The 17,385-nt window shown below is 62.2% G+C and overlaps 2 protein-coding genes across 3 annotated transcripts in view; both read left to right on the top strand.

Annotated features, from left to right (window-relative positions):
• The window catches only part of ADSS1 (adenylosuccinate synthase 1), a 17,887-nt gene extending 14,869 nt beyond the window's left edge, over positions 1 to 3,018 (top strand). Inside the window, exons 10-13 of the mRNA XM_049612012.1 lie at positions 271 to 395; positions 1,191 to 1,288; positions 2,394 to 2,543; positions 2,625 to 3,018. Coding sequence (XP_049467969.1) covers positions 271 to 395; positions 1,191 to 1,288; positions 2,394 to 2,543; positions 2,625 to 2,677 — 426 coding nt within the window. The 3' untranslated portion in view covers positions 2,678 to 3,018. The remainder of the gene's footprint in view (positions 1 to 270; positions 396 to 1,190; positions 1,289 to 2,393; positions 2,544 to 2,624) is intronic.
• A 4,622-nt stretch (positions 3,019 to 7,640) lies between these two features.
• On the top strand, positions 7,641 to 13,290 carry SIVA1 (SIVA1 apoptosis inducing factor). 2 transcript variants are annotated; one of them, XM_049612011.1, is made up of 4 exons: positions 7,678 to 7,816; positions 9,718 to 9,912; positions 10,636 to 10,792; positions 12,706 to 12,894. In XM_049612011.1, exons 1-4 carry the CDS (start codon positions 7,699 to 7,701, stop codon positions 12,761 to 12,763), a joined length of 528 nt encoding a protein of 175 aa, XP_049467968.1. In that variant the 5' UTR covers positions 7,678 to 7,698; the 3' UTR covers positions 12,764 to 12,894. The 2 variants fall into 2 exon arrangements, with proteins under 2 accessions (XP_049467967.1, XP_049467968.1); XM_049612010.1 differs by lacking the exon at positions 10,636 to 10,792 and having other exon boundaries at positions 7,641 to 7,816; positions 12,706 to 13,290.
• The last annotated feature ends 4,095 nt before the right edge of the window (positions 13,291 to 17,385 follow it).

Here is a 17,385-nt window from a genome sequence, read left to right as displayed (position 1 = left end):
GAAGGGAGAGAGGAGGGGAGAGAGGAGGGAGAGGAAGGAGGGGAAGGAGGAGGGAAAGAGAAGGAGGGAGAGGGAGGAGAGAGAGAGAAAGAGGGAGAGAAGAGGGAGAGGAGGGAAGGAGGAGGGAGAAGAGGGAGAGGAGGAGGGAGAAGGACGAAGAGGAGGGGAGAAGAGGGGAGGAGGCGGCAGCAGAGAGAGGTGTTGAGCACAGAGGCAGCCAAGTGCGGGCTCCCTTTAGTGGCGCCATGGACCCGCTCTGTTCTCACGCAGGAAATCGGGGACCTGCTACAGAGCCGTGGCCACGAGTGGGGGGTGACCACGGGCAGGAAGAGGCGCTGTGGCTGGTTGGACCTGATGATTCTGCGATACGCGCACATGGTCAACGGCTTTACCGCGTGAGCAGCCCTTCCCGCCTGTTTGTTGCCACAGGGTCTCCCCTTCCCCACGGTGAGGCCGCAGTGGGGGTGACAGGGAGGTCCCCCTGGGAGGCCCCCCTCCCCGAGCACGTCAGAGCCGGCTGAGCACGTGCGCAGCAGGTTACGCCGGCGCACAGGGGCGCACGCGGCCGTCCTCACGGGCACAGTAGGGGCCGGCCTGGGCCTGGCTGGACCCGAGTCAGCGCCTCCGTTAGGTCTGTAGGTTTGGGTCGGGCCGTGGGAGGGGGCCACCGTCCCCAAGTAGGACCTAGTGCCAAAGCGGCTGCGCTCTGCGCGCCGAGGGCTGAGACACAGAAGCGTGGAAGACGGGGTGTCCGCGCCGGGCACAGAGGCCACCACGGACTCACAAGCACGGGGAGACCCACCTGCGAGCCTTCTCGGCCCGGTCCGTGAGGGAGGGAGGAGGGAAACACGGAGGAAACAGGATGGAGCCCGGGGCCCGGGGCCCAGGGCCCGTGCCGGAAAGAGCTGGCACCCGGGGAGGCCGCCAGTCCCTGGGGTCATGGGGCAGCTGCCCGCAGAGGAGCACTTAGGCGGAGCCATGACGGAGGGCAAATAAGGCAAGAGCCGCCAGGACGGGGTCCCGGTGGGGGGGCCCTCGAGGTGAGCAGAGCGAGGACGGGCACAAGCCCCACTCCCTAGCCTGTCTGCACCGCGTTTTCCTGGGACCCCCTCATCTTTGTAGAGAAGCAAGGGGCACGGACGAACGGAACAGCTTCTCCAGCGTGCCTCGGTCTGTTGGCTTTTGGACAGGCTGGCCTTAACAAAGCTGGACATCCTGGATGCCCTGGACGAGGTCAAAGTCGGTGTCTCGTACAAGCTGAATGGGAAGAGGATCCCCTATTTCCCAGGTACCGGAAAGATCCGAGGTGGGAAGAGGCTGGAGCAGGGGAGGGTCTGCACGTCAAACGTGCAGAGCGAGCGCCTGTCTCCGGAGCCGGCCAGTCCTGGGCGGGCAGCTGCCAGTCACAGGTTCTCACCCCTGGGGAGGCCTGGCCCCAGAAGAGGGTTGACAGGTGGGAGCCAACCCCGCTGGCCCCAGCCCCCGGGGACACTGAGGCACTGGCTGCCGAGGCCCAGCTCCCGGGAGCACTGGAAGCTCCCGAGCAGCCCGTGTGGCCGACTCTGTGCAAACACGAAGCAGACTATTCTACCCAGGAAAACACGGTTTTCAGTCAGACCATTTAACACCTGATGGGTTTCTGCTTCCATGCATCCGTTCTTTTAAAAATCTTTTAAAAAGTACAAAGGCTCATGTTTTCTTGGATCTGTCACTTACGCACCTGGCCGCGCCCCTGCCAGCGACTTCCCGCCTTCAGCTGGGGGTGGGGGGGAGTGGCCCTCCCTCGCCTGTGCGCGCGCGCAGACCCGCCACCCACCAGTGCCGCTTGGCTGCGGGGGCTGCGGGTGTCCTCTCGGCCTGTGTGCCCTGGCCCTACTGGTCTCCGACCTTTGAGAGGGCACAGCAGGAGTGTGGTGTGAGTCCAGGGATCCAGGGCCCAGGGGAGCATGTGAAGGAGGACCCTTGCAGTAGACGGCGTGTTCCAGCGCCTTCCGTCAATAAGGGGTGGTCGGCATCTACTGTGAGCCACGTGCCAGGAACCACACAGCTAGAGCGGGGCCCTCGCCCCAGGAACGGGACCCAAGAGTTTTTCAGGAACCCTTCATGCTTCAGGACCCTTAGAATTTCCGAGTGGGGTCCGTGAAGTTCCTTAGCTGAGTCACCAGTGTACGTTCTATCAGAGCACTTAGCAGACCCACGTCTGGGTGGATGTGTCCCCCCTGGTCTGGAAGGGTTACAGCCAGTGTCCTAAAACCACCCTGCAACTCTGAGAACAAACAGGGCTGCCTGCCTTCCTCGCTGCTCAGCCCCACGGCAAGCAGGCCCCTGAATGGGCAGCCTGAGACACCAGCATCTTCGGGACATGGGTCAGCCCCTACCCTTTGTTTCCCCAGCTAACCAGGAGATACTGCAGAAGGTCGAGGTCGAATATGAAACACTGCCTGGGTGGAAGGCGGACACCACGGGCGCCAGGAAGTGGGAGGACCTCCCCCCGCAGGCCCAGAACTACATCCGGTTCGTGGAGAATCACGTCGGAGTGGCAGGTGGGTGCCCGAGCCCCGGCCACCACCCCGCCCTCTCCCTGCCCCGAAACCCTGGGGCTGAGCGACCCTTTTCCCTTTCAGTGAAATGGGTTGGTGTCGGCAAATCAAGAGATTCCATGATCCAGCTGTTTTAGACAAGCAGAGCTGACCCCGGCAGGCCGCAGCGTCCCATCCGGCATCATCAGCCACAAAATCAGCGCCGTAAACTAAGAGTTAGGGAAACCATTTTCTGTACTTTTATATTTCTCTCCAAGCCTTCAGCTCAACCACTGATGTCTACAGTGACTCAAACATCTGACAGCCAGGGCTGTGGACAGTTGTTGTTTGTTTTTTTTTTTAAATCCTGCTATTTAAAATGAGCCCAAGTACTCAAAACAGAGAACTTTTATGGCACGTTAATTGTCACATGGCTGTATGGCCGGTTGGAGCTCAGCAATAAACAAATCTAGTAGCCACTGAATGGTAGTGGTCGGTACATGTCTTGTTCTGTCTCTTCGTTTTGACTTTTAAACTCTAAAAGGTGCTGCTAATGCTTTGCTGTGACGACAGTCTGGGGGGGGGGGTGGTGCCGCAGGTCTCTGGTGTCATGAAGCCAAGCCGTTTGCTTGCTTAGACGGCAAACTGGAGGGAGCCCGTGTAGGAGAGCCTGCAGCCATTCGATGTTTCGCTAACGGGGGCAGTTAAAGGAGCATCCCCTTGGTCTGGGAGCCCTCCCTGCCCGGGCAGAGGGAGGCCACCAGCAGGCCCCTCTTCACGTCACTTGCAACCACCTGCCCCCATCCCTCGAAACGTCAGTGGAATAAGTCGCTTTTTAAGTTGATTTGTTTTGAGACAGCGCGAGTGACCAGGGGAGGGGGAGAGAAAGAGAGAGAATCCCAGGCAGGTTCCGCACTGTCAGCACAGAGCCCGACATGGGGCTCGATTCCACAGACCGTGAGATCGTGACCTGAGCCGAAATCACGAGTCAGACGCTTAACTGACTGCGTTGCCCAGGCGCCCCGAGTAAGTCACTTCCTCACTGGCCAGAGCGGGAACCAGCTCACTGTGGTCTCCGTCGGAGGCTGAGTAGCGTCCTCAAACAACTCTCCAGAATTGGGGGTAAATTCAGGAAAATAACCGCCCTTTCAATATCACTTTGGAGAGAAGGAATTCAGTGGGGAGACCCATCATCGGTCAGGGTCAAATCCTGGCTCTGCCATACTGGCAGTGTCAGCTGGGCTCACCGAAATGGGCCAAGTGCCCATGGTGCTTGCTTCCCAGGGACCACACTGGTCCAGGAAGGGGCCGCGGGCTGCAGTGTGGCTGGCTCGCCCCTCAGAGATGCTAACCGTGTGGCGGCATCTTCAGTGCGCCCGTTCTGAGACTCCTGCGGTTTCAGGCACGCTCGCAGACCGCTCCACACGGTGTCCAGAGCAGTGTCCAGTGATCTGAAAGAAAGCCAGGAAAACGGGTTCCGACCAGCTTCCCTGGGCCTCCAGTCCCCAAGCAGCACAGCCTCTTGAAGGCAGAGGTGAGGAACACAGCAGAAACTGCTCTTTGAGTTTCCTGAGAATCATCTCCTTCCATGATGCAGCAAGAAGGACCAAAGAAGAGCCCGGAGGCAGGGGTGGGTTCTTCGGGGAAGTGGCGCCACCCTCTCAGCCACGCTGGACCCCGCACTCCTCCCTGCCCCCTGGGAGCACGCTTCTCCACGTGAGGTGACCGTCCGGCAGCATTTTGCCGCAACAGAGAAATGCATGCCCTTGTCAGTCAAGCGGAGTAGACATTTTTCAGAAGAGAAATCATTTCATTCTACACGAAAAGCTCCAAGCCTGGCTTCGGAAGGTTAACCAGCAATTTATAATAGCTGCAAAAATGTTTTCAAATCTCCGTCTTGTAGTGGCTGCTAGATCCTTCGCTTGGACACAAACCGTCGTTGGTTTTCTTCCATCTCTGGCCAAAATCTCAAAGAGGCAGCCTCAGGCAACGTCCTCGGGTGTCTGTGGAGTTTTACAGGCTGAAAAGACCAACTTCCAGGGGCAGTGGTCCTTTCCTGGCACTGACCTCCTCACTCTCACGGCCCAGGGGCAGGAGGCTCTGAGGGATGGGTTGGTACTCACAGCCCCCTTTTTCCAGCATCAGGTGTCTTGAGGGCCTGAGTAATTATAAGGTGCTCTACTGTGCACCAATGACACAGCCCCAGAGTGGAGGAGGGGGCTCACAGTGGCCTCAGCTCGATACGGGAGTAAAAGACAAATCGGTAACTGATCGTGACTGATGTGCTCTTCCAAGCACTTTGAAAAGCTGCCGACTCTCTGACCTGCCACCCAGCCATTCCATGCCTGCTGACCACAATAAATGAAGAATGTTCAGAAAAAGCCTTACAGAAGGATATCCAGAGAAGCCACCTTTGTCACAGCCCAGACCTGGCATCAGCCCAGGTGGCCGTGGACGGGTAAACAGACTGGCCCGTCCACACACGGGATACAACAGTAACAAAGACGGTCTCAAAGGCAGCGTGCTGAGGAGCCCGACACAAACGCACCCACGCACCGGCATCTGCAGAACGAGTCTGCACGTGTCAGGTTCTAGGACTGCAACACTACCCACGGGGACAGAAAGCGGGGCCGTGGTCTCTCCAGGTCCCCCGGGCACTCGGGTTTGTTGTGACGGGTGGAACTGGGCATCTATCATCTGGGTGTTCCATGCAACTTCCCCCTAAGTAAATAAATTAGCCTCCAACCTAAGTTACTAAGAGTAATACAACCACACTACCCAGCTTCGGACAGCTGAGATGACAACTCACAATCTTGAGCCCCTGAGGCAGCCCTGATTAGACACTTGAATGAGTACAATTCCTGCCCGCCTGTCCTCTCTGGCAGGTATGCTGCCCTCCTCATGGGAAAACAGAAAGCGTGTTCCTTCCTCAACGCAATTCTGGAACATCCATTTCCAGAATGTCAACTGTAGACAGGTCCTAAAGGTGGGGTGGTGAAAGAATTGGAAAGCAGGGAGCTAAGACTCTCCAGGAGCCGAAGCATCGGTCCTCTGGCTCAAGCCTCTTTTATTTTTGCCAATTGTCTGGTAACAGCAGGCACGTCCAGCATAGTACTTGGCATCTTGACAGGTCCGGCACCTGCAGTGTGTTCCACACTGGGTCCTGAGTACATCTGGCGCCAGAGAAAATGTTCTTATCCCAGGCCTGGCGCCCGTATGATGTCCTCTGGAGAGAACGAGCAGTCCCGGCGGCCTTCCGTGCTGGGGATGAAACGGCTCTCGGTTTCTTGCTGCTCCGTCCCTTTCCTTCGGGACATGCTCACAGTGCTTCCGGCTTCTCGTTCTCCAACATCCAACTTTAAGCTTATGCCATTCAGCAAAGGCTTCACATGAGCCCTGCTCCTGGCCAGCTGGGTTTCCTGGGGCATTCTGACCTGGGCAGGGCAGGTGTGCTTACCTTTGCCTCCACGGCCCCCCATGCTTCCCCTGTCGTGACATCTGCCCCACCGGGGAGGGACCCGGCTGGTTGTACTCAACGGCACTCCAAGAGCCTAGTGCAGAGCGTGGCATGTGTTATAAGCTGGGCTGCATCGCCCCAAAATTCCTATGTCCGGTTCCCGGTCCCTCGAAAGGTGACTGTGTTGGAGACGAGGTCTTCAGGGAAGTAATTTTTCCCCAGCATTGAGATATAACTGACATATGACACATTCTTCACCCCACGTGGCCGTTGCGGTTGCTCCGGTGAGAACACTGAAGATGGACATCACAGTACCGTTGGCTCGTCACCACGCTGCAGGGCAGACCCACCTCTGACCCACAGCTTCCGCCCCCCACCCCCAAGCATGGCAACCACCATCGCTCTGTTTCTGGTAGTTTGAGGACTTTAGGCTCCTCGTATTAGTGAGATCATAGGGTATGTGTCTTTCCCTGTGCGCAATACCCTCCGGGCCATGCGCGGTACTGCAGGTGTCCTTCTCATCTTCTTCATCCACTCGTCTGTGAGGTCGCACAGGCTGCAGCCAGGTCGCGGAAGTAGCGAACAGGGGTGCGCGCGTCTCGCCCCCGCAGTGACCACAGGTCCTCCCGCAGTGACCACAGGTCCTCACGGACTCAGGAGTGGGGGCTGCTGGACCTCCAGGTGCTGGAGGCAGCGGTGGCAGTGCCGGCCCCGCGACGGGAGCCAGGACGCGGTAGCCCACCCAGGGCGGAGGCCACCCCGCCTCGCGGACCCGCAGCCTTGCCGGTGGCAGCGCGTCACCCCGTCAGGGGGTGCCGCCGGCAGGTGCACACGCGGCCTCCTGGGCCTCCGCGACACGCCTTTAGCCACGCTAGACAGCTCCTGTGTCTTCAGAGGTCCCGAAGCAGCTTTAAACCCGAACACAAAGACTCTAGAAAACGGTCCAACACTCGCAAGATTAAAGCCAGCGCCCCGGAGTTCCCGCCTTTCAAGCACCACAGTCCCAGCGGCTCACACTACCCCTCTTCCGCGCTCGCGTGCCAACGGCCGGAAGTGGCGTCAGCTGCTCCGGGAACGCGGCGGGCGGCGATTTCCTTGCGTCCAGGGCCCAGGCGTCCAGTACGCCATTGGCCACTTCCGTGAGGACTAGGCATTGCTCCCACTTAAAAGTTAGGACGACGTGAATCATCCTCCAACTTTGATGACTTCAACAAGGAAATATAACCACTCTCAACAGTTGTGTTGGGACGACCACCCAGAAGACACCCGAGACACGCCACCCCTTCCGCGCGGCCACGCCGAGGCCGGACCCCAGAGCACCCTCCGCCTATCCTGCGGCGCGCCTCACACAAGACCCGCCCCTGCCCCAGTACCGACCACAACCTACGCTCGACCTATCACGCGCTGTGTCCACTCTAGCCCCGCCCCCGCCCTCTCCCCCGGCCTATCCCGCGCCACGCTCGAGCCCCGCCCCCGACCTCGCCCCCGACCTATCCTGCGGCGGGCTCGAGCCCCGCCCCCGCCCTCACCCCCGGCATTTCGCGCGCAGCTGGGTCCCGCCCCCGCCCTCGCCCCGAGCCTATCCCGCGCCGTCCCGCTTTCGAGCCCAGCCCCGCCCATGCCTCTATCCTATCCCGCGCCGCGCTGCGTTGGCGCGCGGCTGTGACGACACGGGTCGCCGCTAGGCGCGCGGCTGAGCTGCGCAGCCCCGGGCCCGCGGCCATGCCCAAGCGGGGCTGTACTTTCGCGGACGCGGCCCCGCTGCAGCTGAAGGTCCGCGTTGGCCAGAGGGAGCTGAGCCGCGGCGTATGCGCCGAGCGGTACTCGCGGGAGATCTTCGGTGAGTGCCGGGTGGGCTTCCCGCACGCGGGAGCCTGGGAGGTGGTCTCTGCAGGCCGCGCCCCCCGGGAGCTGCGAGACTGCGGGACCAGCAGTCCAGCCGGGCTTTGGGAGCGCCGAGCGGGGCATGAAGGGTCGCACGCTCACCTGCGCCGACCCCAGGCCGCAGGAGGCGTGCCTGCCCCTCCCTCCCTGCCTCCCCTAACGGGCGGCCTGCGGGCGGTGCTGCCTCGGGGCTCTGTCCTCCCGGGAGACCCCGGGTTGGGCCAGTAACTAACCCCGGCCGGGTTAACCCCCGCGTCTCTCGGGCCCAGCGGGAGGTGGGGAGGTGCCCTGACCCGGGTGGGGTAAGCAGGCGTGAGTGCGCATCCTAACCCGAGAGCTGTCTGTGGAGCGCGCCGCCCCTGCCCTCGGCCGCGCGGGAGACCCCGCGGAGCTTCCCGGCCCAGTGTGGGGAGGACTCTCCGGGGGTGATTTGGGCGGGCACCGGTCGCTGCAGGACCAGCTGCAGGGGTGTCCGAGGGCTCGTGCGGGGTGGGTGGGAGCTAGGTAGGCGGAGAGGAAGGGGAAAGGAATTCCAGGCAGAGGGACACACGTGCAAAGGCCAGGAAGCAGGAGCGTGCTGGAATCCAGGTCCCGGTGAGGTGTGAGGGCGGCGAGCTGTAGGCCTTCTTATCTGGCTTCCTCGTGCATGGTTCTTGGTGCATTGACACGATGGCTCTTCAGTTTGGGGCGGTTAATACCCTGAGGCCGCTCCAGAGTGGAGCTCACCTCACCTAGTGGTGGGGGCCCAGAGATTATACCCTTAGAGCAGTGAGGGTTTGCAACCAAGCGGAGCCGCTGTGCCTGAGGGATTTGGGGGAGAGCCCACCTGGGAGACGTGGTTCCTGTCCTCCTACCACCACCCCAGCCACCACCCTGCTGTCAGCAGTCGTTCTGCCCTTTCCTTTGTGCACACTCGGGTGGCGAACGAAACTGCTTTCTGAGGCCAAGTCAGTCTGGCTTACTCTCTCCCTCGACCCCCCGGGGCCTTCCATAATTAAGGACCAGGCGCCCAGTTTGAATTCATGTGCAGCAAATTCCAGCCGAGACTGTCGCCCTGACCTCTACCTTGAATGAACCACAAGCCTTGGAAAACCGGTCACCTCCTGACACTCCCCCTTTCCCCAGGATAAGGCGAGGCAGGGGCTGTAGGAGGAGGAGCTGGGTGTGGCAGGGGTCATCTGAGTTACCCGGCAATTGTCCTCCCATCAGTACCACGTAGAGCCAACAGCTTCCAGCATCTCCACCCTGGCTCTGTTGGGACAAGGCAGAAAACCTCAGATAAGGCGTTTTGGGGGCTGGAGGTGGGCGTCCGCTCTTGTGCAAGCCCCTGGATGACCGATGTGCGGCCTGAGGCAAAGCCACTGCTGCGGAGCTGACCACCTACTTTGGCTCCAGGGGCGGGGTTTCCAGGGCCCACGGAGGTCTGGGAAGTCCTGGGGCGCCTGTGTCAGAGCTGCCGGCGGCTCCACGGTAGGTGGAGGGGGCACACTGGCCAGGGCTGTGAATTAGTGACCTGAGGGGCAGGGCTTCCTCTGTGCCATATACCGCCGGCTCGCGGGGTGCTTGCGGGGTCTGGAGGGGAGAAACCGCGGTGATGCGAGGCCACACGTCAAGAGAGCCATGTGGAAGATCAGGAGAGGGAGCCTGGGTAGGGCTGCATGGTCCAGGACCTTCCTGGAGGAGGTGGCCCCGGAGCTCGGGTAAGGAAGGGCCAGCAGCGAGCAGCATGGGCCGGGGGCGACCGGATGACAGGACACAGAGGAGGCCTGGCCACAGCCGGCTCGGAGGACAGGGTGGCCGGGCCAGGGTTTCCACGCCACAGGGGTGTGGACGCTGGGACTGATTTGTCTTCCCCAGAGAAAACCAAGCAGCTCCTTTTTCGAGGGGCCCAGGCCTATATGGACCACTTGTGGGAGGAAGGCTGTGCCATCGTTGACCTGCCAGAGTCCCCGAAGCCTGGCCCCACAGAGGCCCTTGGGACCCCCCGTGGGCAGATGCTGATCGGACCGGATGGCCGACTGACCAGGAGCCGAGCCCAGGCCTCCGAAGCTGGTGAGTGAGGCCAGCAGCTGGCACTTCCGGCCCCGCGCGGAGGATGGGTGTGGAGGTGTGTTGTCCTTCATTCCTGATGCCGTCTGCCAGGGAGCTCTTCCGTTCCTGGGCAGGCGGGAGCTGGGGAGCCCAGAAGGCTCCTGACGTCAGGAGGCTCTGCCCTCCCCCAACCCCTGACATCCAAGCCCTGGGTTTTGAAGCAGCCTCTGGCTGGGGGGTCAGGAGAGGAGTAGAAACCCTCTTGGCGTCCTGCCTGCTTTCCGTCTGGGCGGGAGCAGCTCAGACCACCACCCTCATTGCGGGGCAGATACCACAGTCCTTGTCCCGCCCCCGCCCCCGCCCCCAGGCCCAGAGCACAGCCTTTGCTAAGCGGTGGTGCACGGGCCACGCTTTGGGACACCGGGGCTAGTATCACGAGACAAAGGCCACGAGAGTTCTGATACGAGCCACGAGGGGGAGAACTGCTCCTTCCCGCTCTGACTTGGAGATGGCAGAACGGACGGGGACGGGGTCGCGGAAGCCGGCCTCTCACGTGCCCCTGGGCTCCTGGGGTCTTCCGAGTGAGCGAGGGTCCATGGGCCATGCTTTCTTGTAGGTGGTCAGGAGGACCCCTGGTAGGGGGCAGGTCAGGTGCAGGGAGTCAGGTCAGCCCTCTGTCCACGGGTCGGGGAGGCGGGGCCCCACAGCCGCTGCAGGGCTGACGGCGGCGTCTCTTCCTCACAGACCCGTCCGGGGCAGCGACCAGGGCCTGCTCCTCGTGCGTGCGAGCCGTGGACGGGAAGGCGGCGTGTGGCCAGTGTGAGCGCGCCCTGTGTGGGCGGTGCGTGCGAATCTGCTGCAGCTGCGGGGCTGTGGCCTGCGCGCTGTGCACCCTTGTGGAGTAAGTGACCGACCGCGGGGGCGCCGAGCAGGTGCCAGGTGCCGGAGCGTCCCGGTCCAGCTGGGGGGGCGGGCAGCGGGAGGGGCCCCACGTGGCCTTGCTTCTCGGGATGCCGCGGTGCCCACGGATGCCTCACCACTTTCACCTTTTTCTGAAGACTGATCTTTTCTCGAGGAAACCCAGGTCACGTCGGCCGCCAGTCCCGCCCTTTGCTCTGGGTCTGCTGTCTCAGTCACTTCGTGATTTGATCTTTCGAGGTCTGGTGTCGGGACTGTCGGCGTGGTTTTTCCCGGCAGGGTGCTCGCCGTCGGTGGAGGCGGGTGGGGGCGGGCGCAGGTCCGTTCGCGGGTCTGCGCGTGGCTGGTTGCGGGCTGCCGGAGCCCCAGCGGAGCGTTTGCTCCGTGCGCTACTTGAGCGTGCGTCTGCCTCCGCTCGCTGGATCCCGTGCGGGCTTGGGCAGCGCTGGGTCCCAGTCCCACCCCCGCGCCACTGTTGGCTGGCCGGGCGGGGGTGAACGGGGCCCTGTAAGAAAGACGAGGCCCCCGCACAGACTCGGAGCCGGTCGTATCTTCCTCCAACCAGCTTAGTCCCGACAGTCTTTAGAACCAACCACGGGAAGCAGACACCCAGCTCTGGTGGGCCCGCCGGCGAGCCCTGGCGAGCCCCGGAGAGCGGGGGCAGGGGTGCGGCCCGGAGTGAGGGTGGGGGACTGGGAGCTCTGTGCCGTCCAGTTTGGGCACATTGTGCACGTGGTATGTCTTTGCTTTGTTTTTGCCGGTTTCTTCTCTTCGTATTCACGGGCAGACCGAGGGGGGCCAGGCCCTTCCGGTGTCCCCCCCCCCCTTACCTCCTCACCTGCGGGGGGCGCTGAGCACAGAAGGGCAGGCGAGGGAGAGAGAGAGTTGCCGGGAGCCCTCCTCCCTGCAGCCCCGTGTGCAGGAACCTTCTTCCTGCCCAACAGCATCATCCTGGCCTTTACTTCCTGCTCTTCCCCCCACCCCCACCCCGCCCCTTACCTACAGAAGTCACCTGTGGTGGGGGCGGCCACACGCCCATCTCTGAGCCCGAACGGGGTGGGTTCCTGCCCCATTGTACAAGTGACTTGCTCCGGGTCACAAGGCCAAAGCGGCATCCCCAGGTTTAGAAGCCAGGCCGTGGCCTCGTAGCCCCTCCCCTTCAGGTGCCCCCCCCCCCCCCCAGGTGCCCCCCTCCCCCCCAGGAGGCCCCCCCCCCCCCACAGGTGTCCCCTCCCCCCAAGGTGGGTTCTGTGCCAAGGCTCTGCTCTCACTAAAATGCAGCCCGGTGGGCCACACATGGCCACCTTGGGGCCCACGGCTCCTGGCTCTCCCGTGGGCCACGGGCTCACCGTCCTCCCTGCCAGCGGCTGGGCAGCTCCGACTTCTTGCATCTCCGTCGAAAACGGGTTTCCTTGGGCGTTCTGTAACGTGCTGCCAATTCCTTGTCCTTTTGGCGTCTCTCCTGATGACTTTCCCCTGCGATTCGTTGAGCCACTGTGGTCCAGTAAACCCTGCCTGGAGACTGGGAGATCTCTGGGGTGGGGCGGGGGCCGCAGATGGGCCCGTCAGCAGTTCTCACGCCCCGTTGGCCGGAGGTCCGAGGTCGGGCGTCGGCGGGACTGCCTCTTCCTGAGGCTCAGGAAGGCCGGTTCCAGGCCCCCTCTGGACCCCCCCCCCCGGTGGCTGTGGGCGCACTTCGGGGTTCCCCTGTGGCCTCACGTGGTCTTCCTCTGGGGATGCCGGCCGTGCGGGGTGAGGTACCTCGTGTTAAGTACTTCTGTAGGCGGCTCACGGCCCTGTGTCCAGATGAGGTCGAGGGACTGGGGGGGGGGGTCAGCCTGGGGACTCAGCTCGGCCCCTCAAAACGGTTCTCCTCTCTTCCCCGTGATGCTGCAGCTGTGGTGACGTTCAGGAGACGGTGCTCTGTGGCAGCTGTGCCACGTTCGAGGCCTGAGGGCCGGGAGCGGACGACAGCCTTCCTGGACGGCCGCGCCGGTGGCGACGCCGAGGGACCCTGGGGGGCGGGGGTGTCTATTTTATATTTTGTACTGAGAGCGGAAGCGAATAAACCCCTTTGTATTTGGACCAGAGGACTCGCTGAACAGTTCTGGGGTGTGGCCTTCTGGAGACCTCTGTGCCTGCTCCCCCATCTTGTACGTGGGAAACGGGCGTCCAGAGTCTGCTGTTTCCAGCCCTTGCAGCCAGCAGTGGTGAGAGAGGACAGACTCTACAGTTCGTGGCCACGGTGCCAGAGTGGCTCGGCGTTGGTGTCCCAGACTGTCCCTCACGTGTCCCCATCTGGGTGCCCGCGTGGTCGGGGCTCCCGGTGACCTGACAGTCACTGCTGTCTGGGAGTGACGGCCGGGCAGTCCTCACGTCGGGGGCGGCCGATAGGAGCAGCGGGGCGGCTGGACCGGCAGGCCGTGGGTCTCCGTCACCTGGAGCCTCCACCCTGGTCCCCACACGCGAGGCTCCCCTGCCGTCAGACTCCGCATCCTAGACGGAGTCGAGGGGGTGGACGGGGGTGGGGAGGGTGGGCAGGGGACGGCGGGGTGGCGGGCTGGAGCCGGGCCCGGGGTGTGGTTCGCCGTGTCGGGGCATCATAGAAGCCACTGAAGCGGAGACAGGGAGGCCGCCTGGAGGGGGGTTGCGGGCGCCCGGGGCCTTCCTGAACCCATACTCTTCCAAGGCCTTCCGGCCCAGGGGCCTGGGGCTCTGGCTAACCGGCAGGCTGCGCCCTGAGCAGCAGACACGGCCATCCTCGCTCGACCTGGGACCTCCTCGCGTCCAGCTTCCTGCTGGGGCTGCAGGCCGTGACCCCAGTAAGCAGGACATCGCGCTGGTCATTTGGGGAATGCAGATCAAAACCACCTCACGCCTGTCGGGACGGCCGTTATCAAGACAAAAAGCAAGTGTTGGCGAGGATGTGGAGACAATGGGTCCCCGTGCACCGTACGGGAGCGTAAGGTGGCGTGGCCGTTGCGGAAACGGCCCGCGGCCCCTCGGAAAGGCCGCCGTGTGGTGAGCAGCCCCACTGCTGGGTGACGGCAAAGGAAGTGAAGGAAGGAACCTGCAGGCGCCGGCACGTCCCCCTGCTCCCCACGGCACGGCCCACGGGATCCAGAGGGAGGCCACCCGCGTGCTCCCCGACCGTTGGGCGGATGGACACTGCAGCCCGTCCGCGTGACGGGGTCCTTGGAAGGGGCGGGGGGGTGTCCTGCCCCTGCCGCGGCGTGGACGGACCGTGAGGACACGGTGCTCAGTGACGTCAGCCGGCCCTGAGAGGGCAGAACGCTTACGACCCCTCTCGTGCCGTCCGTACACACAGCGGGATGGGGGCCCCAGGGGCCGTCGGGGGGAAGGGGTGTCCGTGTTTCATGGGGACGGAGTTTCAGTTGTGAAGATGGGTGGGGGGTGGTGGGTGCACGACGCCGTGGGCCCACGTGGTGCCATTGACGGCGCTCCAGAGTGGTGACAAGTGTGTGTGCTACCACTAGGAAGACCATAAAGCCTTGGTTGGCGAGCATAATTCGTTCTGGAAACATGCTTGTTATCCAAAGCACTTGCATCGCAAAGCGAATTTCCCCAAAAGAAATACCGGAAACTCAGATGACTCGTCGTACAACCCAAATATATTCATATAAAAATGGTTACGGTGCTGTAATACGACATAAGAAAACGCAGATTACAAAGCTAAATTAACCTGCCCTTTGAAAACCCTCCTGGCTGGTGTGAGGGGCACAAGAGAGGAGGGTTGCTGTGTAGGATGACTTTTATCACTGACGGAATCACTGCTCTCTGTTGGCTCCATGGAATCTTTCCTTTCGCGCAACTTCAACAAGGAACCTGTCCGATGACCTAGAATGAAGCAAAGCATTCCCGAGCTCCCTCTTGGATGGAAAAGCAAAGGGCGGTCCAGAGGCGCTTTGAAGTCACAAAAATACACAAGTGCCAGTTGTGGGCACCTTCCAACGTCCTGAAAAATCACTGATTTCTTCCAAACACCGCGGCCTGAGACCGAGCGTCTGAGCATGGGAGATGATCACCCACAGTCCCACAGCGAGTGAGCGAGAGAGAGAGAGAACTATCGGCTAGTTGTGATCACGTGACATCGGGCGGCACGTACGGCTCATATCGCAGGACGCCGCTCGTGTGTCAAGTTAAAATTTATCAGAGGGACGCCTGCGTGGCTCAGGTGGTTGAGTGTCCGACTTTGGCTCAGGTCATGATCTCACGGCTCGTGAGTTTGGGCCCCGCGTCGGGCTCTGTGCTGACAGCTCGGAGCCTGGAGCCTGGTTGGGGTTCTGCGTCTCCCTCTCTCTCTCTCTGCCCCTCCCCTGCTTGTGCTCTCTGTCTCAAAAGTAAATAAACATTAAGTTTTTTTTTTTTTTAATTTATCAGAAATGTTTGCTCGTCTTGTGTTAGACACAGAATGAGCTTCTCGCAGTCCAAGGTGTTTCTGTGTTTAGAATGTCCAAGCCCTCGACTGCCGAAAGCAGAAGTCACAGCAGGTTTGTGGACGTGGCACAGGACGGACGCACAGGGCCTGTCCCCATGCCAGGGGTGCTCTGGCAGCACTGAAGGCGGACCGGCAAGTTGTCGGTGTGCACGGCCCATGTGCACGTCGGTCCTTGAGCAGCCGGGCCGTGGCACGACGTGCCACTTGGTATCGTGGGCTGGATCCGCGGCGGAAAGGGAACGTTAAAGAAAACTGGAAAAACAAGCCACTGACGGAGATAAAATGGATGTTAACACGAGTCCTTTAATCCAAAATAAGGTGGGGAAAGACGGAGGAGGGAACACAGGAAAAGGGCAAGAGGGTTTGTAAGCCCAGCCCGCTGACAGCGGTCTGTGTGTGAGCACTGGGAAGGCCTCAGTCAAGGCCAGACGCGGTCAGATTGTCCAGCACACGACCGGGCAGCAAGACTCCGGCCTGCCGCCTGCTGACACTCCCTCTGAGCGTAAAGACGGGGAAGCGAAAGGAGCAAGAGAGATGCCGTGTCTGAGCACGCATCCCTGCTGGCAGCTCCTGGAGGGGCCCCCCCCCGCCCTGCCCAAGTCTGCAGGGCAGGCCGTGGAGGCAGACCCCAGGTCGCCAGCCGCTGCCAGCCAGGCCTGCGGCCGACTTAGCTTGTTCCACACGGTGGCCAGGACGTGGGCCATCGAGGTACGGGGCACTGGTTTCCATCCCGTCCCTCGCCAGCCACCCAGCAGTGGCAAGAGCAGCTGTGGGGACACGGGACACGAGAGGGCATCGTGCCTCCTGCCCTCCGTCCTAGGTGTCTGTCCCCGCGTGTCCCCCACTCTCCCCCCTGCCCCCGTAAGTTCAGGATGTCCGTTCATCCCTCGGCCCCACCCACCCAGGATGCTATGTCCATGCCCGTGACCTTGAAGCCCCTCCTGGGACCAGAGGCACCCACAGCGCCCGTGGGGAGGGCGGGCCCGCCTGATGACCACGCTGTACCGATTCCAGGCGCTTCCTGCGCTCCCCACCACGGCCGTCACCTGCGGTCATGCGGTCACTGCACCGCTGGCTCAGGGTTTGAGGAGAACAGAAGGGCGTCCCTGTATTTTCTGGTTTCTACGACGGAGAGTTTTTTCCTTGTGTTAAGATCTATGTAAAATTTAACCATCTTAAGCATTAAGTGTGCAGTTCAGTGGTAGGAAATACGCTCGCGTTGTTGCGGGCCCTCACCACCACCTGTCCTGTAAATCTCCCCCCGCCCCCAGCCCCGGGCACCCCCTTCTACTTTGTCTCTGTGAATCTGACTCCTCTGGGGACCTCGTGTGAGTGGCCACACTGTGTGGGTCCTTTCGGGGACTGGGCTGTTGTGCTCGGCGACACGTCCTCGAGGCCCGTCCGTGCTGTGGCAGGAGCCAAGATGCCCTTAAGGCTGAGTAATACTCCTGTGCACGGACAGACCACGCTTCGCTTCCCCGTGTCCACAGACGGACACTCGGGTTCCGTGACGGTCTGGCTACTGCACATGATGCAGTGAACACGGGTGAAAGTACCTGTGTTCGGTCCTTTCGGGGACGGACCCGGAGGCGGGGTTGCCGGGCTCGATCTCTTGAGCCGCCGTGCTGTTCTCAGCAGCCCCGTCCTCGTACATCCCCACCAGCAGCGCCCCGGGCTCTGGTCTGACGCACGTGTCCATACGCACACCAGCTGCATGTCTCTTACCGCTTAGGACGTGATGTCTGGTGTGTGTGTGGGTCCCCAGACAAGCCGTTGCGTTGTGCCCCGCGGCCTGCGCAGACGGAGGTGGTGAGGCATTACTGGGGGCTGCTCCAGACGTGCCCCCGGCAGAAGGGGACGGCCGCCCCGCCGGGGTCACCGTGGACTCCGGACAGGGAGGTGCTCTCTCCCCCTTCGCCAGGCCCACGCACCAGGACCTACACGTGTCCCGGCGGCCCGGCCACACCCGCAGGCTTGAATCCACGGGAGATGAGGCCGAGGACCCCAGGCGCCCGGCAGCCCTGCCCTGTTCCGTTCCTTGCCGGGCAGCCGGCTCCTCGGCTGGGAGCTGGCGGCCACCGGGGGCCGCCCGCGCCCCTCGACCCGGGGATCCCAGA

Source organism: Panthera uncia (assembly GCF_023721935.1).
Source record: "Panthera uncia isolate 11264 chromosome B3 unlocalized genomic scaffold, Puncia_PCG_1.0 HiC_scaffold_1, whole genome shotgun sequence".
NCBI lineage: Eukaryota > Metazoa > Chordata > Mammalia > Carnivora > Felidae > Panthera > Panthera uncia.
This window is presented reverse-complemented; position numbering and strand designations above follow the sequence as displayed.